At 38.0% G+C, this 27455-nt stretch overlaps 1 protein-coding gene across 2 annotated transcripts in view; it reads right to left on the reverse strand.

Annotated features, from left to right (window-relative positions):
• Nucleotides 1-27455, reverse strand: part of ENPP3 (ectonucleotide pyrophosphatase/phosphodiesterase 3) — a 105937-nt gene that overhangs the window by 53486 nt on the left and 24996 nt on the right. For both annotated transcript variants that reach the window (XM_070074616.2, XM_008263526.5), the window contains 9 exons: nt 25235-25332; nt 14876-14955; nt 11893-12012; nt 11245-11354; nt 10788-10853; nt 10001-10073; nt 2996-3104; nt 1655-1783; nt 1245-1276 (listed from right to left, as the gene is read on the reverse strand). In XM_070074616.2, coding sequence (XP_069930717.2) covers nt 1245-1276; nt 1655-1783; nt 2996-3104; nt 10001-10073; nt 10788-10853; nt 11245-11354; nt 11893-12012; nt 14876-14955; nt 25235-25301 — 786 coding nt within the window. In that variant the 5' untranslated portion in view covers nt 25302-25332. The remainder of the gene's footprint in view (nt 1-1244; nt 1277-1654; nt 1784-2995; nt 3105-10000; nt 10074-10787; nt 10854-11244; nt 11355-11892; nt 12013-14875; nt 14956-25234; nt 25333-27455) is intronic.

Here is a 27455-nt window from a genome sequence, read left to right on the forward strand (position 1 = left end):
AATGTATACTAAGCTGATCTTCTGTATATTAAGATAATCAAAAATGAATCTTGATGTGAATGGAAGGGGAGAGGGAGTGGGAAAGGGGAGGGTTGTGGGTGGGAGGGACGGTATGGGGGGGAAGCCATAGTAATCCATTATTCGTACTTTGGAAACGTATATTCATTAAATAAAAGTTAAAAAAAAAATTAAAAGTTAAAAAAAAAAAAATAACACACTTATATATGATATCAGTGATCACCCAAGGCTCTTGACATGAGCTGCCTCGGCTCTGGAAGCCTTTTGGAGCCACGAGGTTGACAAGGCCATAAGCAAAGTGAAAGTTCTCTCTTCCTTTCAGAAAAAAGTATATAGTTCTTTGGTGGCCACTTCTTTCCACTGGGATCCCATCCACAGGGGTCCTTTATGCAGGACAGTTTTTTCCAGAGTCTCTTGGCTTTCCATGCCAGAAATACACCCCCTGGCCTTTCCAGCCAGACTAGAATGCATTAAGGGTTGACTCTGAGGTCGGAGTGCTGCTTAAAGCCATGGCCATTCTATGAATCTGCTGTATGTACTGCTTCCCATGTTGGAGCCTTCACTCCTTTTTAATTCTATTATTATTTCCAAACACTTAGTCCTATTAATATGATCATTTTAACACTTTATCCTGTCTATATGGCCTCTTTACCACTTAATCCTATCCAAGATGAATTCTATATGATAATAGATAACTATTGTCACAGAAACATAAGAACTTGCCAGGTTTCTCCAGTAGTACTGAATCCCATTGTGAATAATGCTATTTTAAACTTTCTGGAATTTTCTCTACTCATTTACTTACAACCCAGGATGTGGGATTCAAACAAAAGCAGTTATAACTATACTTAGGAGGCAAAGACATTATTGCTCCAAACTGTACAAAAAGATCTATAGGAGCCTATGATGCACCAATTTCTGATATCAAGTCACTCAAAAAATGAGAAAAACAATGCTTGATGCAGCTCACCAGCACAGCCCTTTGAATGTAACACCAGCCCTTTCAACAACTAGGATTGAGTGCCTCTGTTATTCCAAACTAATTACCTGTAGTGTGACCAGCTCAAAAATAAAAATAACTATGATAAAAAGCAACTAATATGCATATAAAATAATTGGTAGAGGGTTTAAAAATGAATAACAGATAGTTTAGACTTAGAAATAAAGAATACAAATTAAGGTAATAACATTAATTTAAATATTTGTATAAAGGAGATTATACTTACACTGAGGTTCCTAACAATTTCTTCAGAATTAACTGTTTCAAAAGAAAAGTAAATCACATTATAATTGATAATTAACAAGTGCAAAAAAATGTGAACAACATAGGTGAATCTGACACATATAGTAATAACTGTGATCTGGTAAAAGTCAAATAAGAGTTATTTTGAACAGAGAATTATTCCAGCATTTGAGAACAGAATCGAATGCATTTTGACTTAACAACATTAGTTGTAAGCATTGACTTTATAAAGTGAGTAAAGTTCAACATGGGATGTGTCATTTGTTCCTGTGCCATCTCCCCAAGAAGTCAGAAGCAGTGGGCTGGTAATTCCTACGCACTCTCAGAATCAGGGGCCATGGTTATTCACTTTCAGTTCACATTTGTTTTCCATGCAGGTGTCTTTATACTTACAACTAAAGAAGTCAAAAGGTATATTACGACTCCTGATGCGGGGAGCAGGTCCTTCATACATATAGAAGTGTATTTGTTGAAAATAATCAGCCATATACTCCATCTTGTCACAGTAAGTCTGGTCCATTCCTGGAACAAAAAACACTGAATGTGCATCAATGGTAACAATTGCTTGTCATTTGTCATGTCAAACATTCTTACCAATTTCTTTGAACAAAAGATGTGTTCATGTTTTGCTTTAGGTTTTAAAACAATAGGGCAGTGCTTGGGAACCATTCAAAAAATGTAAAATGCATTTCAGTGTTTCTCATTAATGTTCCAAGCTACAACCCAAAGGTCTACAGACTGGCTCTTTTCTTGCTCATGCCAGAGCCTGGTTCTTCTGCAGGTGTGGGAGCTTAGCTGTGACTGTTCTCCAGAAGACGATCTGCTCTCCCTGGCTGGGAAAGACCCACATCTGCTCTGCGTACTTCCCAACAGTGTTTCTAGGGGAGTACTCAGCATCGAGTAGACACTTATAAAATATATGCGAAATGGATAAGTACTTTAAAACTGAGTGAATGCATTCTGTATGCTGGGGGAGAGAAAACGGTTATTTCATATCCTTTAACTGAAATAGTTATTCTCTAGCGTAGAAATGTGAGATGGTGGGGACTTACAGACAAGACCTGCGATTACACATACTTGTATTTGCATAACTCAGACAAGGAGGAAGAGTGCATGTTTGGCATAGAGGTTAAGATGACGCTTGGGAGGCCCCATTCATACTGGAGCGTATGATTCACGTCTGCTCAGATCTTGGTCCCAGCTTCCTGCTAATGCACATCCTGGGGGGCGGCAGGTGATGACTCAAGTAGCTGGGACCCTGCCACCATGTGGGAGACCTGGGTTGAGTAGCAGTCTTTTGGTTTCAGCTTGACCTAGCTCCATCTGTTAGGGGCATTTGCAGACTGAAACAGGAGATGGAGATATTCTCCCTCTTTCTCTCTCCCTCCCTTTATCTTTCTCTCTCTCTCAAATAAACAAAATAAATAAAATTTTTTTAAATCCTGGAAAATCTTGCCAACCTACATAAAGGAATCACTTACTAAAAAGAAGTCCTAAAATGCAGTTTTTAGCTTGAATAGCAACCCTGTTAAGTACTATTTATTCTGTTTTTTACAGAAAATAAAATATATGGATAAACTAGAAATATTCAGTCTTCTTTTCATTGCAGTCTACCACAAAATAACTTCTTCACTTCTTCAAAAGCTTTGTGGTCTGAGCATACTCTTGTTTATGCTACACTTGAGACTATAACATATAACCAAAGGTAAAATATGATTTAAAAAAAATGCATACCATGGTCAGCCAAAAGGATTATATTCACACAGTTGTGTAAGTTCCGTTGTTTTAAGCCTTCCATCAACATTCCAAAAGTATTATCTACTGACTGTAAGGCTTGGATTACCTAAAAAAATGAAGTTAAGATTGTCTTCACTAATTATTTTAGTTATCTCATACAGTAAAAATTTAATATTTTTCCTTCTCTGAAATTGATGACTTTTTAGAACATCAGAACCCGGTACTCATGCTACTACATTTATCAAATACCAATTCCCTAAATCTATAAACAAAACAATTTTGTTTTTCGTAGTATTCTCTACAAAGGAAAATAAACTATTGGTCAGTAGATATGCAAAACAATGTTGAGTGTCAACAAACACTATTAAACTGTAAATGTTTCCATGACTACGCCTGAGGTTAGAGAGAACAGTCCACAGACACATCAAAGAGAATCTAAGTGTTACACCTCTGGAGGATCATGTGACAATGAGTTATAAGAGAGCTAAAAGGGGTCATGCTCTGACACCTAATAATTCTACTTCTAGCCATCTGATTTATATATAAAAATATGCATTGTTGCATTATTAATTTATTATTTAAATTCTAAGAAAAATAAATTATAGCACATCCTTAAGAAATTATACAAACCACTTTTAAAAGAACATTGGCATAAGAAAATGTTCAGTATACAATGTTAAACATAGGAAAACCATGGTGTATACACATTTATACATTGTACTGACCTTGTTTTTAAGTAAATTATCTTTTCTTAGTAAACACACATACATAGAAAACTAAAAAGAAATGTTTCTAAGTGCTATTAACAGTGGCTATCTCTGAATAGCAGAATGAGAATTCATTTTTATTTTATTGCTTATACTTTTGAGTTCTTAAATTCTTCTATACTTTACTAGTATAATATATTGAACTGACAAGGTTTAACTAGTAAAAAAAAAAATGCTGAAAATTTATGCCAGTGGGCCGGAGCCACAGCTCAATAGGCTAACCCTGCGCTGCCACACTGGGTTCTAGTCTCGGTCGGGGCACTGGATTCTGTCCTGGTTGCTCCTCTTCCAGTCCAGCTCTCTGCTGTGGCCCGGGAGTGCAGTGGAGGATGGCCCAAGTCCTTGGGCCCTGCACCTGCATAGGAGACCAGGAGAAACACCTGGCTCCTGGCTTCGGATCAGCGTGGTGCACCGGCCGCAGCGCACAGGCCACAGCGGCCATTGGAGGGTGAACCAATGGTAAAGGAAGACCTTTCTCTCTCTCTCTTTCTCTCTCACTGTCCACTCTGCCTGTCAAAAAATAAAAAAATATATAAAATAAAAAAAATTTATGCCAGTGAAAATAGAAATCTACATTTTCACTGGCATAACTTTTCGGTATTTTTTTAAGTAAGTGTAATAGAAATGGATTGGGAAAAAATGTTCAGTGTCTCATAATACTATAACAGAGTGCCTTTTTTTTTTTTGAGAAAGAATTTCACAAGCCAGGAAGCATTAAGAACTTTAGTGCATTTTTTTCATTCAATCCTCACAGCCAACATTTGTGGATGGAGCAATTGGAACTTCCAGTTGTAAAGGCCAAGAAACTTGAGATATTAAGAAGGTGAGTATCATGTTCATGGTCCCACAGGTAGTAACAGACATTGCAGGACTTAAACTCAAACCACGCTCAACCACTGCTAGATTTGTCATCAGCTCTGTGGTGCTTTCTTGACATCCAATCTTAAGCCAACCATGCACTCTGGTTTGGCAGTGGGAGTCACAGTTTCCACCCCCTGCCATGGCATATTGTCTACTTCCACATAGTCATCCCACCCACTCCTCCCAGTCACACAGATGGCCTCTTCTTTTCTATCTCCAAGCACGCTGACACACTGCTATCACTGGACTCTCCAAAGTTATGAAATCATCCGTATATGTGTCTGCCTCCCACAGGTTTCCCCAATCTAGAGTCTTCCATGAAGAACACATGGAAGAATATGAAGTGACTGGATGCCAGCATCCAACGCCAGTCCATCCAGAAGAAAGACACTAGACAGCTCAGTAAGGAGCAAGGAGTGAGCAGCTTTTCAGATCGTTAGATATGGAAAGGAATAGAAATATTTGCAGCTATGGTGAAAACCAAGTTCTGTTAGGATAGTGTATTAGAAAACTCAGCTTTTTTAAATTTTATTTATTTTTTTTAAAGATTTATTTCTAAGAGTTACAGAGAGAGAGGGAGAGACAGAGAAGGAGGGATCTTCCATCTGCTGGTTCACTCCCCAGATGGCCACAATATCCAGGGCTGTATAGGAGCCCAAGCATTTGGGCCATCTTCCACTGCTTTTCCTAGGCCATTAGCAGGGAGCTGGATTGGAAGTGGAGCAGCTGGGAATCAAACGGGCACCCATATGGGTTGCCGGCGTCAAAGATGATAGCTCTTCTTGGCCGGCGCCGCAGCTCAATAGGCTAATCCTCCGCCTGAGGCGCCGGCATTCTGTCCGGGTTGCCCCTCTTCCAGGCCAGCTCTCTGCTGTGGCCCGGGAGTGCAGTGGAGGATGGCCCAGGTCCTTGGGCCCTGCACCCACATGGGAGACCAGGAGAAGCACCTGGCTCCTGGCTTTGGATCAGCGTGATGCGTCAGCCGCGGTGGCCATTGGAGGGTGAACCAAGGGTAAAAGAAAGACCTTTCTCTCTCTCTCTCTCTCTCTCTCTCTCTCTCTCTCTCTCACTGTCCACTCTGCCTGTCAAATAAATAAATAAATAAAATAAAATAAAATAAAATAAAATAAAAAGATGATGGCTCTTCCCAGTAAGCCAAAGCACCACACTGTCCTCCCTCCCCTTTGTTTTTAAACAGGGAATTGTGATCACTGATTTTCACAGTACGCACTGTGGAAACATTATAATCAATTCTGGTACCAGGAGTTGACTGATAGGATCCTCAATGAACAGTTACTCTTTGGATTCAGAAGCAACTCTTTGAAAAACTGAATTCCAGGTTGCAGAGAACCCAGCGAGCTGAGCGCTCTGTGCAGAAGTGCTGCAATATGCTCTGCAGGGCGTACGGCGTCCTTCCTGACGTAGTCTCCCGCACATGCTGGCCCCGCAGTGGAATTCCTGCGTGCTCCAAAACCCTGCCAGTGTGCCCCTGAGCATCACCAACATGCAAGTCAACTTGTTCTTAGTTTCAGCTTTCTTTTCTGAACTGAATTTCTCTTCCTAATTTTTCATTCTAAGATTTAATAATCTGTCAGTAAAAAAATAACAGCTGAATTTTACTGAAGTATAGAAGCCATTAATTAAAGTTACTAATAACCAGTTAGGACATTTTGGGGACTAATCCTTCTTCAATGCAAGAAATGCATTAGAACAAATTTGCTTTTAAGGAGTTTTTGCCTTTGCTTTGTTTCTTTTTAATTAATTAATTAATTAATTTGAAAGGGAGAGTTACAGAGGGGTTGAGGCAGAGAGACAGAGAGATAGAGAGAGAGAGAGAAAGAGAGAGAGAGGGCTTCCATCCACCACTGGTTCACTCCCCAGATGGGCACAACAGCCCAAGCTGCACCAATCTGAAGCCAGGAGCCAGAATCTTCTTCCAGATCTCTCACATGGGTGCAGGGGCCCAAGGATTTAGGCCATCTTATTTATTTATTTATTTATCAATCTTCCACTGCTTTCCTAGGCCATAGCAGAGAGTTGGATCGGAAGTGTAGTGGCTGGGTCTCAAACCTGCGCCCATATAGGATGCCAGCACTGCAGGTGGTGGCTTTACCTACTATACCATAGCGCTGGCCCCTGCTATGTTTCAAATGCCTCTCTTACCTGCTCCTGCCTGTGCAAATCCTAACACTCCAAGTCCTCATTTCATAAAGCCTTCACCAGGCCACAGTCATCCCACACTTAAACATTGTTCAAATTATCAAATTTGTAAAAATTTTTAACCTGAAAAGTTTTCCTTAAAAAATTTATCCTTTCAACATGGTTTCTGGCATCATATTCTTGACCCTTGGGAATGCCCACCAGAAACTGTTCAAAGTATATTAGGATTTCCAAACACTGTTCACAGTATCTTTTTTTTTATTTTTTATTTTTGACTGGCAGAATGGACACTGGGAGAGAGAGAGAAAAACAGAGAGAAAGGTCTTCCTTTACCGTTGGTTCACCCTCCAATGGCCACTGTGGCCAGCGCGCCGCGCTAATCTGAAGCCAGGAGCCAGGTGCTTCTCCTGGTCTCCCATGCAGGTGCAGGGCCCAAGGACCTGGGCCATCCTCCACTGCACTCCCGGGCCACAGCAGAGAGCTGGCCTGGAAGAGGGGCAACCGGGACAGAATCCGTGCCCCGACTGGGACTATAACCCGGTGTGCCAGCGCCGTAAGGTGGAGGATTAGCCTATTGAGCCATGGCGCTGGCTGTTCACAGTATCTTAAAAAGATAGCAAAGCAAGGAGGGTTTGGAAAATTGAATAAGCTTTCAACTCAGTGAGTGAGTAGGTAAAAACAAACTAAAATAATCTTTGTACTTTTATTTTTAATTTTAATTTATAGGTCATATTAAGCCTGGAATAAGGTACATGATTAATAATAACAATAATAAACTACAAAGCCTCCAAGTTTCTCAATCAGATTTGCCTCTTCTTCCTGAGTTTTAATGAGTTTTGGTCTTAATCCCTCTTCCATTTTCACTCTTTACTTCCCCCTTAGAACACTTCTACTTCCATCTTTTTATGTTGCCAAATTTCTAAATATTTATCTCCTTTGAGTCTTAAACCCATATTCAATTGCCTTCTGTACATGTTAATTTGGATGTCACAGGTACCTCAACTGAAAAAGAAGCAGCTGGCCCAGACTGATCTGTCAATGTCAGTGGATCCACCATCATTATGTATCCACTGGCACATGGTAAAAACCAGGACATCATCTTTGATCTCCCATCCCTCTCGTCCAAGTCATGTTAAGTCATTCCAAGTCTGCTACGTAAATGAATCTCGAATGGATCTTCTTTCATCCACTATGGTTTCCATTACCCTGGACCTAGTCACTATTACCCTTTTTTCTGGAACATTACAAAAGCTAACCCATCTTTCCCCAGTTCATTCTTCATTCTTATTATTTAATAACAGTGACTTCTAAATATACACAGATCTAGTAATGTCACTTCCATGATTACGATGCCTCACCGCCTCCCTTTGCACTTTTTATGGCCTGCAGGGACCTGAATGATTTCGTGCCTGCCTCCTTCTCTGAGTTCCCTCTTGGCCCTCTCCCCCGTCCCTAATTTTCTAGATGGGAGAAGGTGATAATACTCATACAGCACTTCCAGTAGTCTAGCACAGAGTAGCACACAATAAGGGTTAGCTGCTATTATTATCCTTACTACTGTTGTGTTGTCCATTTGTGAAGCCACCTAACCATTTGTCCATCTGTTCGTTCCAAGTGCTCCTCTCATGTGCTTAGTACCCTCTTCAATCAGACAATTTGCAAAATCTGTTTTTCTTTTTTACTCAGAGGAAACTCTTGCCCACCCCAGACTAGACCAGGACATCCTGACAGACCTCTCAGGGGAACTTGATCTTTTCCCTTGCAGCATTTTTTTTTTTTTTGAAAATTATACTTAAAAGACATTGGGTTGCTAAAAGAGAGCACTTAATAGAACAAAAGGAAATGGTGTGTAACATACAAGTCAGACAAATGAAGGTGAAGCATGCCCTCTTAAGTGATTAATCGTGCCAGACATGGGTAACAGTTAAAATAGGAAAGAAGAAATGATGGTTATGGTTTAGACAGTTGCTACACCACTCAGTCATAATCTGAATAAGGGTAAAATCTTGTAATACAGTCTAGAGTGGTGCTGGGATTCAGAGGAGGTCTATAGGCTTGAAACTGGGGAGATGTGAGCAAGGTCTTGTAGTAGGGATCATTTTAGTTTAATAGGAAGGAAGAAGGAGTTTTCTGATCAATGGGAAAGCCATGTTGCTTGAGCAAATGGGCTTATACTCCAATCGAGGAAGACAGCACTCCTATTAGGAACCACTGGTAAATGAATTTTCATGGGATAAGGAAACACCATAGTCATGGGGGTTTTGTTCCTTTACATTATGTCAAAGATAATAGAGTCTTTAGTGAAATTTAAAAGATAAAATGGCCATATATATATATATATATTTGGACAGGCAGAGTTAGACAGTGAGAGAGAGAGACAGAGAGAAAGGTTTTCCTTTTCCATTGGTTCACCCCCCGAAGTGGCCGCTACGGCTGGCGCGCTGCACCGATCCAAAGCCAGGAGCCAGGTGCTTCCTCCTGGTCTCCCATGCAGCTGCAGGGCCCAACCACTTGGGCCATTCTCCACTGCCTTCCTGGGCCACAGCAGAGAGATGGACTGGAAGAGGAGCAACCGGGACAGAATCCAGCACCCCAACCGGGACTAGAACTCGGGGTGCCGGTGCCACAGGCAGAGGATTAACCTAATGAGCCATAGCGCCAGCCTATATATTAAAAATAGTTATTTGAGGACTATATGTAGCAAAATCATAACAAAGTGCTCTAGCTAATGAAGAGACCAGTGTTAGAGGGTTCATCTCAAAGATAGTGGGGAACTAAGAGGAGAACAACTCTGCCTGAGGTAATAATATACGAAGCCCAATGATAAGGAACTCATGCATGGAGTCATGTGTGAGTGGGCAACTGAGTGTAGCACAATGGATTTTCAGGTGACCTAGCTTAAAATGCACTACATTACCACATCAGTCTGGCAAGTTCAGTAGCTAGCCTTGTTTTCATGATGTGAAATAACAGTGCCTTGTCTAAGTCTTTAATAAGTATTTATCAAATGAAGTAAGATGTGGTCAAAAGGTAGCTGTTCTTTCACAATTTTAACTATTTTGTGGCTAATATGGTAGACAATCTTTTTAGACTTTTAATTAATTTTATCTTCTCTTGTAAATATCAAATATCATTGGGTTCAATTGAAATGAAAGAATATCATTTTATTTTGTGGGTTAGGATTAGACAGATTAGCATTTAAAATAAAACTTACTGCGGCACTGACTGGCCCATCACTATGTCCTGCAGAATCAGGCTGTTCCACATATATGGTATAAAAATCAGGTCTAGAGTGAAAATTAAAGCAGAAAAAGATATTATCAATTTGGAATAAACTTAAAAGCTGGATTGGAAGATTTTGTAGATCTTGAACTTGCTGGCTGCTGCCCTCTCCTTCTCTCTGGCTTCCTTTTCTTCCTCCAGGCCCAGATGTTCCAGTTGGTCTCAGCAGGGCTAGCTCTTGCAATAGGAAATAAACGAGACCATGCTAGATATAAGCATTGGTATGCCTTAGTTATGAAAATCTGTCTTGTTCTTGCAGCTAAAACCTCTCTTGGTATGCCCTGGCCCTCTACATTTCCTGGTCTCTGACTTTTTGTTGCCACACGCAGTTCTGTCTCAATATCTAGATTCTGAGGCACTGCTTTCATAGAGCACCCTTCAAGGAAGTTCCAACTCCAGCCTGGTGCCATCACCTTGGGCAAACACCTGTGGCTTGGTCAATTCTAATAGCAGAGAGTCAGATCCAGTTTCAAGTTTCAGCTCTCCTCTACTTCCTGGTGCCTCTCCCTCTGGTGCTGGCTCCATCTCTATCGTTCAATAGCGATAGTGTCAACCATGTCCCAGGAACAGAGTCATCAGGTTTCAGCAATAAGTTTTGAAAAGTGCCCATAAAAGGTAATGCCATTTCTCAGAAATGGTCATTGAAAGTAAAGAGATGATTTCATTTCTTAGCTACATATATCCCTCTAAGATAGCACTGCTCTGGCATTATGTATTACCTTTCAGCTTTGGGCAAGTCCAACCATTCCAACAATGTAGTGATCCTCTTCTCATATGGGATGCTTCTAAAGAGGCAGAGAAAAAATTCTCAAAAATCAATTCAATAAAGAATAATTCCATTACATTCCTGTTCAGGAAGATAGGTTAATATCTTCAGATATTTGTTTTGCTTCCTGTATGATCAAAATACTGAAAGGGCTCCATTATTACTCAAAGGGAATCATATTGTTAGTACTTATAGATACACTTGCTATATTACATATTAAATGAATATTTCTTTGTTTCCTCCTTACCTTTCTCTCCTTCAATTTCCCCAAATTAAAATAAAAAGTCAATGATTATGATCTGTTCAATCTATTGATTTTTATTCATTTATGAATTTATATCTATTGAGCACCTGTCCCTAGACACTATCTGTCCATTTGTAACAGAATTTATCAGAGAGAAAATCATTACCCGTTGTAAGGTGAATACAAGGAAGGAAAGGTCTGATTTATAGCCACATCAGATCCTGGCCAGAAGAAGGTGCCAGCTTTTAAACCTTGATACATTGCTGTCAGCCATATCTGCACAAAGAACAAATTTAGAATAAATGAAAGTCAATAAAATTACTTGGGGGTAGAACTTCTACAACTTACTGGAAACTAAAGAGTAACAACTGCAACATGTATTACACTTAAGTAAAATTTGTCTTTATAGTGGTTAAAATATATAATGACCCAAAATCTGCCTTGAAAATTAAAAACATAGTAAATCGGTAAGAAAAAGGTCATTTTTAAATTGGTAAAATTGTTCAGTTCTTCTTTCCTTTTAAAAGGATTATGAAATAGAATTAGGGAAAAAGTTAATGGATAATCTGAGTAATTTCCAGATTGACACATTTATGATACAATATCCACTTTTCAACCTAAGGCCCTCTGCGTGAATAATTAGAAATGTTTAACACATTTCAATTATAATTATAAATAGTGGGGAAACACTGTCCCACCCCAGCCTTTAGAACCTGAATGGATAATGTGAAACTCCAAGCAGTGCGTCAAGGCTGATCTACTGTCACACTGGGCACTGGTGGTTACTTTCAATTCCAAGTAGACTGCTACCCACCGGTTGCCCCTGCCACCAGGCTGGTTGATTTTTCTCCGCTGAAGAAAGTGAAAAGTTCTTGTTGAGATTTACATCATACATGTTATTGTCAATGATGCCATGCGATTCTGGATATAAGCCCTAAAATGATAATTTTAAAAAATATTTAAGATAAAATAACATATTAGCAAAATGTACATTTAAGTTAAGTAGCAGATGACATATAACTCATGTCACATACCCACATACCTTTCAACATAAAATACTTGATCTGAACTCAAATATCAGATCTATAGCAGCAGATGAATGATATTAGGCTGATGGTTTATGTTGGTGATGGTCATGTAAAACCTGAATGCCTAATAACTGCTAATAAATTTTCTCACATTACAATAATAGTTAATGGTTATATTGGAAACAATAGCAAGACATTTACCAGATAGAAGATTTCATGTGTAAAATATTCTGGCTTTGAACATTTGTTAGCAGCACTTCAAAAGGCAGCCTGCCCAATCCCAATCCATCCTGCCTTCAGTGGATCCATGCATTACCCACTAATCCAATCACATTTATTCATTCAATCTTTCCACATATTTTCTTTGAGTGCCTATCCTATGTGGTATAAATGTGGTATAGTAGTAACTACTAGTAGATAGATTTTTAGGATATCTTTTCAGAACATTATTATACTCATACATGATCATGTGTTTGTATGTGGCTATATCTATATCTACATAAAATATAAATTAATAGCATTTATATGAGGCTACTTAAAACTGTTTTTTGAAATGAAAGATGAATTTATTTTTGGTGCAAAGATCTTGAAAACCATACACAATTTTTTCAGGATATGCATTTTCAACAAACTTTTGAAGATTCTTCTTAATATGTATAATCTCTTATTTCTATACATACATAAATATATGTATTATAAATATTATGTATGTATGTATGCAGTCAATTCTTGTTAATCACTGTAGTTATGTTCTATAAAATTGCCATGAACACTGAATTAGTGAATACAGAATCACTGCTCATTGGGAAAATACAAGATTACTACTCTGCATCTTACTGTTTTATTACTATGTAGCAATAACTAAATTTATCTAAATTTGAAATATCCTCATTATTTGCGGATTCTATATTTGAAATTTTCTTACTTGCTAAAATGTAATCAGTACATAGCAGAAGCTAATATCCTCTGCCTACTATATTTTCATCTAGTGATTAATACATAACCTTGTTTCTGGTGTATTTTAGTTTAAAGATGTGTTATTATTTTTTTTAAAGATTTATTCACTTATTTGAAAGGCAGAGTTAGAGAGAGGCAGAGGCAGAGAGAGAGAGAGAGAGAGAGAGGTCTTCAATCCACTGGCTCACTCCCCAACTGGCTGCAACAGCTGGAGCTATGCCAATCTGAAGCCAGGAGCCAGGAGCTTTTTCTGGGTCACCTACGCGGGTGCAGGGGCCCAAGGACTTGGGCCATCTTCTACTGCTTTCCCAAGTCGTAACAGAGAGCTGGATTGTAAGTGGAGCAGCTGGGTCTTAAGCCGGTGCCCATATGGGATGCCGGCACTGCAGACCAGGGCTTTAACCAGCTGCGCCACAGAGCTGACCCCAAGATATATTATTTAACAGATATTTTTGGATAACCATAATTTGTCTGTGATTCAAGTTTACCTAACACATATTTTCTGTTATCACAGCCTTCTTGCTCTAAGGAACACCAGACATCACTCTAACTCTATATTTGGGGGCCATTGTTAACATCAAAATCATCAACAAAACCACAGACATGAAAAGCATGGCATTAAATATACAATGGGCTGCAAAGATGACATTTGTTGTTAGTATGACAGTTAAAATTAGAATGCACATTGTCATCCTGCCAAACTTCTTTTGGGCTTGTGTATATTGCTGCTTTGTACATGTCTTCAAATAACCATGAATGCACTACATTTACTGATTTGTGGGTAACAACCATTTTTAAAATGGGTGGGGGAAGTAGGAAGGGAGAGAGAGAGACTGAGAGGCATAGATCTCCCCTCAGCTATTTCACTCCTAAATGCCTTCAACAGCCAGGCCTGAGCCAAGTCAAAGTCCTGAATTGGAAATTCTGTCTCAGTCTCCCATGTCAGTGGCAGGGACCCAAGTACCTGAACCATCACCTGCTGCCTCCCAGGGTCAACATGAGTAGGAAGGTGGAATTGGAATTGGATCTGGGACTCAAACTCAGGCATTTTGTTATGGGATACAGGCATCCCAGACAGGGTTTTAACCACTAAGCCAAACACTGGCCCCACAAATAAATTTTAGTAAGAAGGTAAATCCCAAATAATGAGGATATATATACAAATATAATATTTAAGGAATAAAATCAAATGTTATAGTTACTGTGCATTAATGATTGAATAATAAAATACAAATTAGTAAAGATACAAATATCCCTTGGTGATAAAGGCTGAGGCGAACTTTTAAAATGTATTTTAAATCTATATATGTTAAATGACTTAATGTTTCTTTGAGTTCACTTTAGTCATTCCACCTACATCTTTTCATACATCGAGGAGAATTCTCTTGATTTAGCTCCTTTTCTGTAGAGGTCAAGCCATTACACTTGTGAAGCAGAACTCTTTATCAACTTAAACATAATGAAATATTGGGAGAGAACAACATTCCCACATCAAAGCGGTTGTCCTCATGTACTCATATAGCCTACTGTCCCCAGCAGACCTTGAGCTAGGTAAAGGACAATCAAAAAGCCAAAGAATGGTTCATAAAAAGAGGATCTCCTGGCCTTTCACAAAGCTGAATGTAGCTAATGCTGGAACACTCTTTCATAGTTAATGTCCCACAGCACTCCATTGTCCTCAGTTACAGCCCCGCCTTTGCAGCCTGAATTAAGCCAAGAGCTATCAGCACATGCGCTTGTGAACCATGATGCACTGGGCTCAGCCAGTTCCTGCCAGCTCCTGACAGTCTTGCCACTGGGCCAAGTACTTACCGTAACAATGGTATAATGATTTGGAAAGGTTTTGGTAGGATACACAGGCCTCATGTATTTTGAATGAATTCCACATGTTTCTGCAACAAAATTTGGGGAGAAATCAGGAAGTTATTTCTTCCTTAGAATTTGTTGTGTAATGAAAAGTCTAAACATGAAGTTTCTCAGAAAAACAACTAGAATGTAGATCAGAGATGGAAAGAAGTTGATATTCTGATCCTTAAGTTTCCTCTATTTCAAGACATGTCAGTTTTTAGGAAAAGAGTAAACTAATTCTAGATCCCTAAAATTTTCCTGTACATAGCCACATAATAGAAGGCCACAGACTCTACAGCCTCTGTTGGAACAGCTCAACTCTGCCTTTGAGGCCCTAGAGTATCCATAGATAACGTGTAAACAAGTGAGCATGGCTGTGCTCCAATAAAACTTTATTTGTGGACATTGAAACTTGAATTTCATATAACGTTTACATGTTACAAAAAGATTTTTTTTTGGAAAGCAATCATTTAAAAATATAAAGCAATTCTTAGTAAAGGGCAGGCAATACAAAAACAGAGTGCGCAGGATTTTAGCCTACATTCTACAGCTTCCTGACTGCTAAGCTGAGCTAAAGATACCCCAAATTAGACATGGCCAGTTTTGTCTGCTCCTGCTGCTTCCCTCTTTCCAAATCTGGTCACTATAAAAAGAATGTCTAACGCATTTGCATCTCAGCTGAGATTTTCTATAGGACGAGGTCCAAAATTACTTGTATAGCCACATACATCAATGTCATATAGTCATGTCTACAAAATGGGCTAACTTTACTACACATTACTTTGAATTTGGTTCCCGTTTTATCGTCGAAGTTTCCATGAATCTGTTTTTTACAAAGTACGGCATTAATTTTGCTTTCATTGTTCTGTTGTTTTCAATCTGCACAGTAACCCATTTAGAGGTCAGAGCCACTGGAGCACAACTATTTCCTTTGCAGCAGTGAAATACAAGAAATTTTCCAAACCAAAATCCCATTGCCTCTAATCCTAAAAGAAAACATCTCCATTATAGATTCTGTTGAGATGGAGAAAAAAAAGTGAAATTGATCGCTGTCCAAAAAGTAATAAAACTCTGCAGCTGGAAACAATGAATGTTTTCTCAAATAGGCCTGGGATTGGTCTCTTTCCCAGTCTCTGTTAAGTATTTCCACTATGATGAGGAATTTCCTGCTCGCAGTCTTTTAGGGCTCCATCTCCAGTCCACTAAATAGCGTCCTCTGATGGGAAGAGGGTGGGGGTAGACACGGAGGAAAGACAACTCAAAAAAACATACACATGTTAACAAGCACTCAGAGGATTCCGATGTACTTCTTTTTGCAAATAGCTCTATAATTTGACTCATAATCCATAACTTAAGATGAAAATAATCTTTATTTTTATTTCTTGCTCAATACCAGCAATAAATAAAGCTTGCCATTAAATCAGGGAATGACGCATTTAGTATTGGTAAGGTGTCAGATGATTAGAAAATGAAATGTGATCTAATTCAGTAACATAATTAAAAGAATGTAAGTGGGGGTAAAGATGATACAACAAATAGAGATGTAAAGTCAGTTTCTGATTTATTGCCTTGAAATATGTAAGGCAAACTCAAATTATTAATGTGAAAAGCTACAGGGTATAAAATAAAGTGCAAAGTAAGCTGCCTGTATTGTGAAAACATTACACCACCCTAGTTATGATGTCCTAAACATGACACACCTGTTGGCTATCTACACTTGCCTCTGAACCACAGATACTGGAGAACAGCTCACGGAAACATCATTTTCTACCATTGCTCCTTGCAGATATTAATAACCTGAATTACCACTGAATAGAATACTTCTGGAAGGATACCTAACAAACCAATAGGAACAATTGCTTCTGTCAAGGAAATGTAGGAAGACCAATAAAGAGGTTTTGTTTGTTTTTACTATATACATATACACTTTAATATTATTTAAAAATAAGCCTTTTGTAGAAAGAAGGTACCAAACAAAAATAAACTAAAAAATATAAATGGGATAAGCCAATGTAGCTAGGCTTACAATAACTTTAAACTTTAAGGAGGGACAAAAAGACTACATTAATGAATAAGTAAAGTGGCCAAGAGAATAGACAAGTCAAAATTATAATGTACTCTTTATGGAATTCTTATATAAGAATAAGCATAATTAAATACTATTAATTATGACATTCCTACAAACTGAAAACATGGCAAGCTACTCAGCAACATTCACAGGCTTGAAATACTTTCACTTTGGCATGTATTTAGTAGAACAATCTCCTGCAAAGACTAGCTACCTGGTTGGCTTATGACATCACCATCACTCAACAAAATCAAGATTAATAAGCTCTACAACTGCTCTTTTCCCAGGAGTTTCAGGTAAGCATTCCAAATCCTGGGCACATAGAGAAAAAAGGATGAAAGACAGACAGGACTGATGTCAGAAAGATGTTCAAATAGGAAGCCTTGGACTCTTCTTCCCATTGCAGACACGACCATTCAATAGCAATCAATCAATTTCCTCTGAGTAAAATCCAGGAACTACTTAGGGAGGCTCCTAATTATGAAGCAAGTGTGAAACCAGCTATGTCAAAACTGGTAGGAAGGGGAAACCTGCTTTCACCGTAATCTAGGAGTGGGTTGTAGCACAGCACTAAATTATCAGGAGGAAAGCCCCAGCTCTCAGGTTCTTCCCAAGGATGTAAAGAATTGGAGCACAAATCTGACATCCCAAGTTTGGTGTTACCCAAAGGACTGATTTCAATCTCACCTGTCTTGGAGAGGTGATGGGATCCAGTATACACTGGTAGCCTGGGGACTACACAGAACAAAGGGGAGGTTTGCCTGTCATGCAGGCATAACCACAGCTCCTCTCTGCTCAGCAGGTGATAAATCTCAGCTCTCAGTTTCTCACGGTGAGGGAAAGAGTTGGACCACATATCCAATGTCCCAACAGGGAGTTCCCAAAGGACTGGTTTCTGACTTGCCTGTTTTGGAGCACTAACAGGATGTGGAATACTCTGGTCATCTGGGAGCCGGACAGAACAAAGGCAGTGATTTGATCCAGCAAGATAGTCACCTCAGCCCCTCCCTAAACTCAGCACAGAGAAAAGAGGTTTAAAAGAACACCTAGACCCCAACTTATCCCTGGAGACAGGAAGAATGGTAAATGGTATCTAATGATCTGACTTCTCTGGTGACTTCCTAAGAAACTGGCTTTAATCTTGCTTATCCCAAAGCACTTGGGGAAACTAACTTGCTCTTGACACCTAGTGGGGGTGCTTGGAACAACAAAAGAAGGTTGGCCTAGCATGGAATTTTGAGGAGCCTTCAGAACCTTTGACCAGGCTGACTGGTGAGGGTTTCTCCTTTAGAAGTCCAGGCAATGAAGCTAGAGAGACGGTTATTTTGTTTTATGCTCAGATGCCAGCACAGAGAGTAAAGAAAAATTAAGAAAGAGGAATATATGCTCTAAACAAAGAAACAAGATAAATCTTCAGAAACTAACCCTAATGAAGCAGAGATACATGATTTATCCAAGAGACAATTCAAAACAATCATCATAAAGATACTCACTGAGGTTAGGAGAACAATGTATATACAAAATAAAACCTACAACAAAGAGACAATATAAAAAGCACTGAATAGAAATCACGAAACAGAATAATATAATAACTGAGCTGAAAAATTCATGAGAAGAATTAAATAGCAGACCAGATCAAGCAGAAGGTATGAGCTGGAAATCCAAAGACATGTCATTGGAAATCATTCAGGCAGAAGAAGGAAAAGAAAAAAGAATAAAAGGGAGCAAATAAAGATTAAAAGATGCATGGGGCCAGTATATGCTGTAAGGAATTTTCTGAATGAGATGAGAAAGAGAAAGAACCAGAAAGTGAATTCAAAGAAATAATAACTTCAAATCTCCAAGGGAACCCAATACAACGAGCCTAAAGAAATCCACACCAAGACACATTATAATCAGTTTGTCAAAAATCAGAGACAATTTTGAAAGATGTGAAAGAAAAGCAAGGTAGAACATACAAGGGGAGCTCTATAAAACTAACTGCTAATTTTTTCAACAGAAACCCTGCAAGCCAGAAGGGAGTAGGATGATCTATAAAAAATGTTCAAAGAAAAAAAATATCCTACCAACCAAGAATACTCTACCAAGAAAACTGTCCTTCAAAAAAGGACGTAGTAAATTTTTTAGAGGAAGACTTTCCTAGACAAACAAAAGCTGAGGAGATTCATCACCACTCTTCTTGCCTTGGAAGAAATGCTAAAGGAATTCTTCAACTTGAAACAAAATACACTATACAGCAACAAATAAGAAATTACATAAGAAAGTATAAAACTTATTGGCAAAGGTAAACACATAGACAATTATAGAACATTGTTTTATTATAATGGTGGCAGGAAAATCACTTATTCTAGTACAAAAGTTAAAAGGCAAGAGTATTAGAAATAGCTATAACTAAATCCTATGTTAATGGATACACAATATAGATGTAAACTGTGACATTAATAACTGCATTGAGAAGTAAAAGTATTGAATTTTCTATGAAATTGAAATTAAGTTCTTACCAGCTTAAAATAAACTGTTATAAGGAAAATATATTTTATGCAAAAACCATAGAAATAAAATAAAAAGAGAAAGGAATCAAAGCACATCATTCAGGGCTGGCTGCAGTGCTGGCATCCCATATGGGTGCCTGTTTGAGCCCCGGCTGCTCCACTCCCCATCCTGCTCTCTGCTACGGCCTGGGAAAGCAGTGGAGGATGGCGCAAGTCCATGGGCACCTGCACCCACATGGGAAGGCCCGGAGGAAGCTCCTGGCTCCTGGCTTTGGACTGGCGCACCTATGGCCTGGCGGCCATCTGGGGAATGAATCAGCTAATGGAAGCTTCTGCCTCTGCCTCTCTGTAACTCTGCCTTTCAAATAAAATAAATAAATCTTTTTTTTAAAAAAGCAAATCATTCTAATAAAAATGAAACATTAAGGAAGACAGCAAGAGAGGAAAAGGGGGTAAAAAGAACTACAAGCAAAACAGAAAGCAACAGTGGACTTTTCTCTAACAATTATTTTAATTAATATTATAAAATTAATAAACTAATAATTACTTTTGTTAGGATCATAGAAGACTACTATGAACAATTATGTTCCAATAAATTGTATAATTTAGGAGAAATGGATAAATTCCTGGAAGCATATCACCTACCCAGACTAAAGAAATAGAAAATTTGTAGAAAACTTAGAATTAGCAAAGAGACTGTATCAGCAGTAAAAAACTTTCCAGCAAAGAAAAGTCCAGGACCAGATTGCTTCATCAGCAAATTCCATCAAATACTTAAACAACTAATGACAATTTTTCTCAAATTCTTCCAAAAAAACTGGGGACAGAGGAACACATTTAAACTCATCTTATGAGGACAGCATTACCCTAATATAAAAGCAAAACAGACACTATAAGAAAATACCAGACTAATATCTCTGATAAAGATAGTTATAAAAATCTTCAACAAAATATTAGCAAACCAAATTAAACAACACATTAAAAAGATTACACACCATAGCCAAGTGATATATGTCCTTGTTTAAGGATGGTTCAACATAGGACAATCTATTAATGTGATTATAGCTCATTAACAGAATGAAGGATAAAAATCACATAATAATCCCAACAAATGTAGAAAACCTTTCATGCATGCATGGCAAAGATCATTAAAAAATTTCATGATGAAAACTCTCACCAAATTAGGACTAGAAGAAAACTACTTCAACACAATAAAGATTGTATATGATAATCTCACAGCTAAGATACTGCCCAGTGATTAAAATTAGAAAGCTCTTTCCACAAAGATCAGGATCAAGAAAAGGATGTTGCTCACTTCTTTTTGATATATTACTGGAAGTCTTAGTGAGAACAATTAGGTAAGAAATAAAAGACACTCAAATAAGAGAAGAAGGAATATTGTCCCTCTATGTGGAAAACATATTATCATATATAGAAAACACCAAAGATTCCCCCAAAACTACTATAACTAATAAATTCAGTAAAGTTACAGGTTACAAAATCAACACAGAAAAATCAGTTACATTTCTATGTACTAATAAGGAACCAGCTGAAAATTAAATTCAGAAAAAATCTCATTTATAATAGCATAAAAAAGAATAAAGTGCTTAGAAATAAATATTGTGAAGCAAAAGACTTAATAGTAACAACAATAAAATATTGGGCAAAGAAGTTAAAGAAGACATAAACAAATTAAAAAACATCTAATTCTTATGGGCTGAAGACTTACTATTGTTGAAACTGTTCATACTACCCAAAGTCATTTTCAGAATCAATGCAGCTGCTGTCAACATATCAATGGCATTTTTATAGAAATAGAAAAAAAAAAACATATGGAACCACAGGTGACCCTGAATAGCTAAAATACTCTTGAAAAAGAACAAAGCTGGAGGCATCATACTTCCTGACTTGAAAATATATAGTAACTAAAACAGGATGGTACAGTCATAAAGATTGACATAAAGACCAATGGGACAGAATACAAAACCCAGACATAAACCAGTATAAGTCAACTCATCCTCAACAAGGGTTTCAAAAAGTACAGTCTCTTGAAGAAATGGTGTTAGAACCGATAGAATAAAAAAAAGGGAGAGAATGATCCAACATGGGAAGCGGGATACACAGCAAACTCATAGAATGGCAGATGTCCTAAACAGCACTCTGGCCTCAGAATCAGCCCTTAAGGCATTTGGATCTGGCTGAAAAGCCCATGAGAGTATTTCAGGCATGGAAAGACAAGACACTCTGGAAAAAAAAAAATGACCTAAATGAAAGATCTCCGCGAGTGAGATCCCAGTGGAAAGAACAGATCATCAAAGAAGGAGGTACCTTTCTCTGAAGGGAGGAGAGAACTTCCACTTTGACTATGACCTTGTCTAAATATGATCAGAGACAGCGAACTCAAAAAGCTTCCATAGCCTTGGCAACTCATGACAAGAATGACAAGAGCCTAGGGTGATTACTGACACCATAAACAAGAGTGTCAATTTGTTAAGTCAAGAATAGGAGTCACTGTGCACTTACTCCTCATGTAGGATCTCTGTCCTTAATGTGCTGTACATTGTGACTTAATGCTATAACTAGTACTCAAACAGTATTTTTCATTTTGTGTTTCTGTGTGGGTGCAAACTGTTGAAATCTTTCTTTAGTATATACTAAACTGATCTTCTGTATATAAAGAGAATTGAAAATGAAAAAAAAAAAGAAATGGTGTTAGAAAACTAGATATCCATAAGCAGAAGAATAAACTTGAACCCTTATGGTACACCACCACCACAAACAAAAAGCTCAAATTGGGTTACAGATTTAACTAAGAGCTAAAACAGTAAAATGCCTAGAAGGAAGCATAGAAGGAAAATTTCATGCCATCAGGCTGGGCAATGATTTCCTGGCTATGATATCGAAAGCACAAGCAACAAAAGCAAAAACAGTTAAATGGGACTATATGAAGCTAAAAAGATTTTGTACAGCCAAAGAAACAATCAATAGAATAAAAAGGCATCGTATAGAGCAAAAGAAAATATTTGTAAATTGTAAATCTGACAAGGGGTTAATGTCCCAAGTAAGTAAGGAATTCCTGCATGCAATAGCAAAATACAAACTCTTCTATTAACACATGGCCAAGGACTTAAAAACATATCTGTTAAAAAACACATACGGATATCCAATAGGTATTGAAAAGATGTTCAATGTTATTAATCATCAGGGAAATGCAAATCTAGGCACTCCATGTTCACTACAGCACTATTCACAAAGATATGATTATCACAAGATATGATAATAATCTGAAGGCCTATGAACAGATGAATAGAGGGGGAAATATGGCCTACACATACAATGAACCCTGATGACATTATAAAAAGGGAAAAAATCAGGCATCAAAGCACAAAAACAGCATATCAAAATAGTCATAATCATGAAGTAAAGAACAGAAAGGTAGTTTCCAGGGGCTGAGTTAGAGGGAAATTACGGAATTATTCATTAATTGGTAAAAAATTTTATTTGTGCAAGATGAGTAAGACTTAGAGACCTACTGTACAATAGTGTGCAGGTAACAATGGCATCTGCTGTGGAAAATTTAAGAATTCAACTGTTTAAGAATTCTTAAATTCTTAAATTTTCACTATCACAACTGACAGTTTGCTGATCTTGATTTGTAGGCTGCAAACCTAAGACAAGACGATGTCTCCGCTTCACCGGAGCAGGATTTGAAACGTCATATTCTTGTCTACATAGTAGTCACAGACGTGACCCACTGCCCTGTGGTATTAATTCAAGTTCTGTCTTCACAATCAATGTCGTTCAACCCAGGGAGCTTGATGGGACCCTAAAGATGGGACCCTGGATTTCCTGAACAGTGATGTTTCTTGTCACACACTTCACTTGAAGGCTACCTTTATTCTTATCCTATCTCACCACATCTATTCTTAATTTGGCCTCCTAGAAAAGAATTGCCCTGTTTTGCCTTATCAGGCCTAGCTAGTCATATATTCACATGATGAAGATCAATATATTGTATGTATGACTAAAATATTTTAAATATTAGAAAACCAAAAGCTAATAATAAATATATACTAATGGGGCTGGTGCTGTGACGCAGCGGGTTAATGCCCTGGCTAGAAGCGCCGGCATCCTATATGGGCGCTGGTTTGAGACCCAGCTGCTCCACTTCCGATCCGGTTCTCTGCTGTGGCCTGGGAAAGCACTGGAAGATGGCCCAAGTCCTTGGGCCCCTGCACCTGCGTGGGAGACCCAGAAGAGGTTCCTAGCTCCTGGCTTCGGATCGGCGTGGTTCTAGCCGTTGCGGCCATCTGGGGAGTGAACCAGAGGTTGGAAGACCCCTCTCCCTCTCTGCCTCTCCTCTCTATGTGTAACTCTGACTTTCAAATAAATAAATAAATCTTCAAAAAAATTTAAAAATATATACTGATATATTTATTTTATATATATAAAATATATATTTATAAAATATATTTATATCATTAGTATCATTTCCAATTCTTTATGGTATGAATAAATCAATCATTCCATCTAAAAAGGGGTCCAATTTGACCTAGCTAGTTAAATTCTCTTTAGGAAACAAGTCTTGATATACCTATTATCTGGAGATATTTATATAAGGAAATAGAAGCTGGTAAGTGTTTATCAGATCAAAGTGGCTCAGCAGTACAAGTGTGGGAAGTGTAAAACTCAATCTTTTTGCTAAAGAGGTGCCTCAGGGTGTGCATGTGTCTGGTGAGGGAGAGAGAAGAACAGGAGAGATTACTTTTAGCGAGGTAGGGAAAAGTAGTTTACCTTTCTACAATTGTGGCATTTTGGAGTTGGGATTACAGTATAAATCATTAGATCTCATGGTCTCATTTTAAAAATGAGGAAACTAAGAGCTAGAAAAGGCAGTCAAACAGACTAAAACAGTTGTATTTTTTTTTTTTAAGATTTTGGAGGAAAATAAAAACAGGAGTCATAAAATTTGAAAATTTTGCAGGTAAAGGAGAGTCTGGAGAAAATGGACAGGGGAATGGCGCAGTGTGAATAATATGGACCCTGTAGTATTAACCCTCTGGCTATATCCTTTGGTACCCAACTCCCCTTTATTGTTTCCTTTATTAAATTATGTGGAGGCCAAGTGCACAACATCCTGATAAAGATGATAATAAAATCAGCAACTATAATAATAACCAATAATTGCACATCTCATGAAATCCCATCAGGTAGGACATGACTATTTAAGTGACCAAAGGCAAGAGCCACCAAAAGATGAGGGAAAGTGACCCGAGACATCACAGCTAGTAAGTGGAAAGGCCAAGTTCCAGGCAATTTGAATCCAGAACTGGAATTAGATCGTGATCTTTTTACCTACTGGAGTATTTGTGGATGTGGAATCTGTGCAGCTAATCCAGGTTTCTTCAGGATCTTGTCCTGGAGCTGTATCAACTTTGCACAGACCCAGCACCCAGTTCTGACAAACACTATTTTGGAAACAGTATATATGGGCAAGCATATGAAAGGAGTTATATTCAAACACAATAAATCAAAATAACCAAACAGATGAGTGTGCTGCCAAAGGAAGAAAGAAAAGGTAGGAAGAACCAACAAGTATGAAAATACTTTCCCCACTGAAAAGACATGGATGCCATGTGATCTTGAGAGCACCTGGGCTGAGAAAAAATGTCAATATCAAAGCCAGTAAGAAAGCTGCGTCATTTGACATCATCTAAGTAGGTGTCTTTATCATTTGTGTGCCGTTAGTTGGAGAAGACTTACTCAGTTTATTGATATTAGGCATTAGAGTACTCCATGTTTGCAAATACTCAGCTCTGAAGCCATCCATTGAAAATAGGATAACTGGTGGCAGGTCAAACCTGAAAATGCAAAACAAAACTCATCCATTGTTTTGATTATTAAAGAATATACATTTCTATGCTGCTTGCAATTCTCCAAATTAGAAAATTCTTAGGAAGTACAGTAAGAAAATAATTTGGGGTCTATAATTATCTAGTCCTATCATCTATTGTACATAATTATTATTTGGAACTTAGAAAAACTCTATAAGATCTTTCCTTTTTTCTAGTGTTCTACATCTTTTGACATTTTTATTCTAATAACTCAGGATATTAATATATGCCTCAAAATCCTTATTATCTTTGTTTAACCAGTACCTCTGTTAAAATGATAGGATACAACTTTTGGGTTATATGCAGGGACTCTCTGTTTTTTTTTTTTTTAATTCAATGTCTTTTCCACTTTCTAAACTGTACTCATATAATACACAACACACATACATTTCTCAATGGTATAGTTTGATGAAATTAAAGTGACCTGATATAGTTTACGTTAGAAAACACTTTTCATGAAGTTATTTGCATAATTCTAATTTAAAATTTTATGTTAATAAATATTCCACAAAATAATTTTCAGCTTAAAGACAGGATCAACCATTATATGATCAGTGAGTGGGGTCCAAAGATCCAGTACACCCCTTTTTTTCTTCAAAGATTTATTTATTTATGTGAAAGGCAAAATGATAGAGTGAGGACAAGGATGAGACAAAGAGAGAAAGAAATCTTCTATCCATTGTTTCACTCCCCAAATGGCTGCAAACAGCCAGGTCTGGGCCAGGGCGAAGTCAGGAGCCCAGAACTCCATCCAGGAGTACACCCTTTTCTTAATGTCCTCCCTGCCTCTCAAAGTTTGCTGCTCAGAGCACATTTTCATCTCTGCTGCCATGAATATCCATACGCCTAAAACATCCTTCACTGCTTCCTTAGGATAGGTTCTTAAAGATCATATTTCCTGGTCCAAGGATAAAATTTTGAGGAGTCCAAAGTATTTTGTCACAATTCTCTCCTGATAATCTATATAAATTTATCTTCTATCATCAAAACAGGTGACAGGTGTACACAAATCATGGTAGGTTCATTATGTATGAAATGAAAATTGCATCTTATTTTCATTTTTATTTGCTATTGCCAATAAAAGTGAACCTTAAACTAATATTATTTTTACTGCCCAAGATGAAACCTGAGCAAGGACACATCTATTATTTCATGTTATCATTAGCAAAAAAACCAACAACAACAAAAAAGAAAAACCCAAAACTAACAGTCACCTGTAAGCCAGGTGCTGATATTACTTCCAGCTCAGCAATGAGACAAGTAGAAAAGAAAGATAACTTTCTCAAGGTGTCCTACGTTAGTATGGACCACAACTGTATGCCCAAGGGCCCGTGCTCCTTGCCATAGGACTATTAAATAGTTAAACACACAAACAGAAATGTTAGTTTGTTTTATTTAGTCTAGTAAGATTGTTTTATTCAATGAAATGTTTCTAGCCACTTAAATTGCTATATAAGAATATTATCAATAGTGGCAGAATCATCACTGTAACTTTGTCATGCAAAGACAGAGGAGATGGAGATGGGAAGGAATTCCTACAACAGAATAAATGACAAGAGTGGATATGTAGTACCACTAGCTTCCTTTCTGGTCTTGCCGTGCTTGAAGATCATCATATTAGTATTGTAATCTCTCTGTTACTCTGCTCCAACTCTCAAATACTTGGGTAGACATTTTGATCAATCATTCAGGCTCAGTCATCAAGGTCCGCTGAGGCTCCTTACAAGGACAGTGGGTGACAATCTTCTAGCTTGTCATGTGTCCTTCTCCCCAGCTATCAGCAGGAGAGGGAGTCTCAGGGCCACAAATGATTCTTCACATTGTCCTATGCTCTTTCCATTCCTCTGGTCAATTGGAGTGTCATAGGCTCAGATTGTGACTTGTGGGTGCACCTTGCCATAGAGATCTGGGCCTCACTGCCTGGTTTGCCTCCTTGCCTCCAGTAGTCTCCAAAAGTATATTTCAATTTCTTCACAGCTTGTGCCTAATTTCATTACATGGGAGTTGAGATAATGGTTCTGCTTCAAAAAAAGTTTTTTATAAAGAGTTGTTACCAGGAGAAAATAAAACCATATCAATATTAGTTATTA

This window comes from Oryctolagus cuniculus, chromosome 5 (genome assembly GCF_051225735.1).
Source record: "Oryctolagus cuniculus isolate XC-2025 breed Fujian yellow rabbit chromosome 5, ASM5122573v1, whole genome shotgun sequence".
In the NCBI taxonomy this organism is placed as follows: domain Eukaryota; kingdom Metazoa; phylum Chordata; class Mammalia; order Lagomorpha; family Leporidae; genus Oryctolagus; species Oryctolagus cuniculus.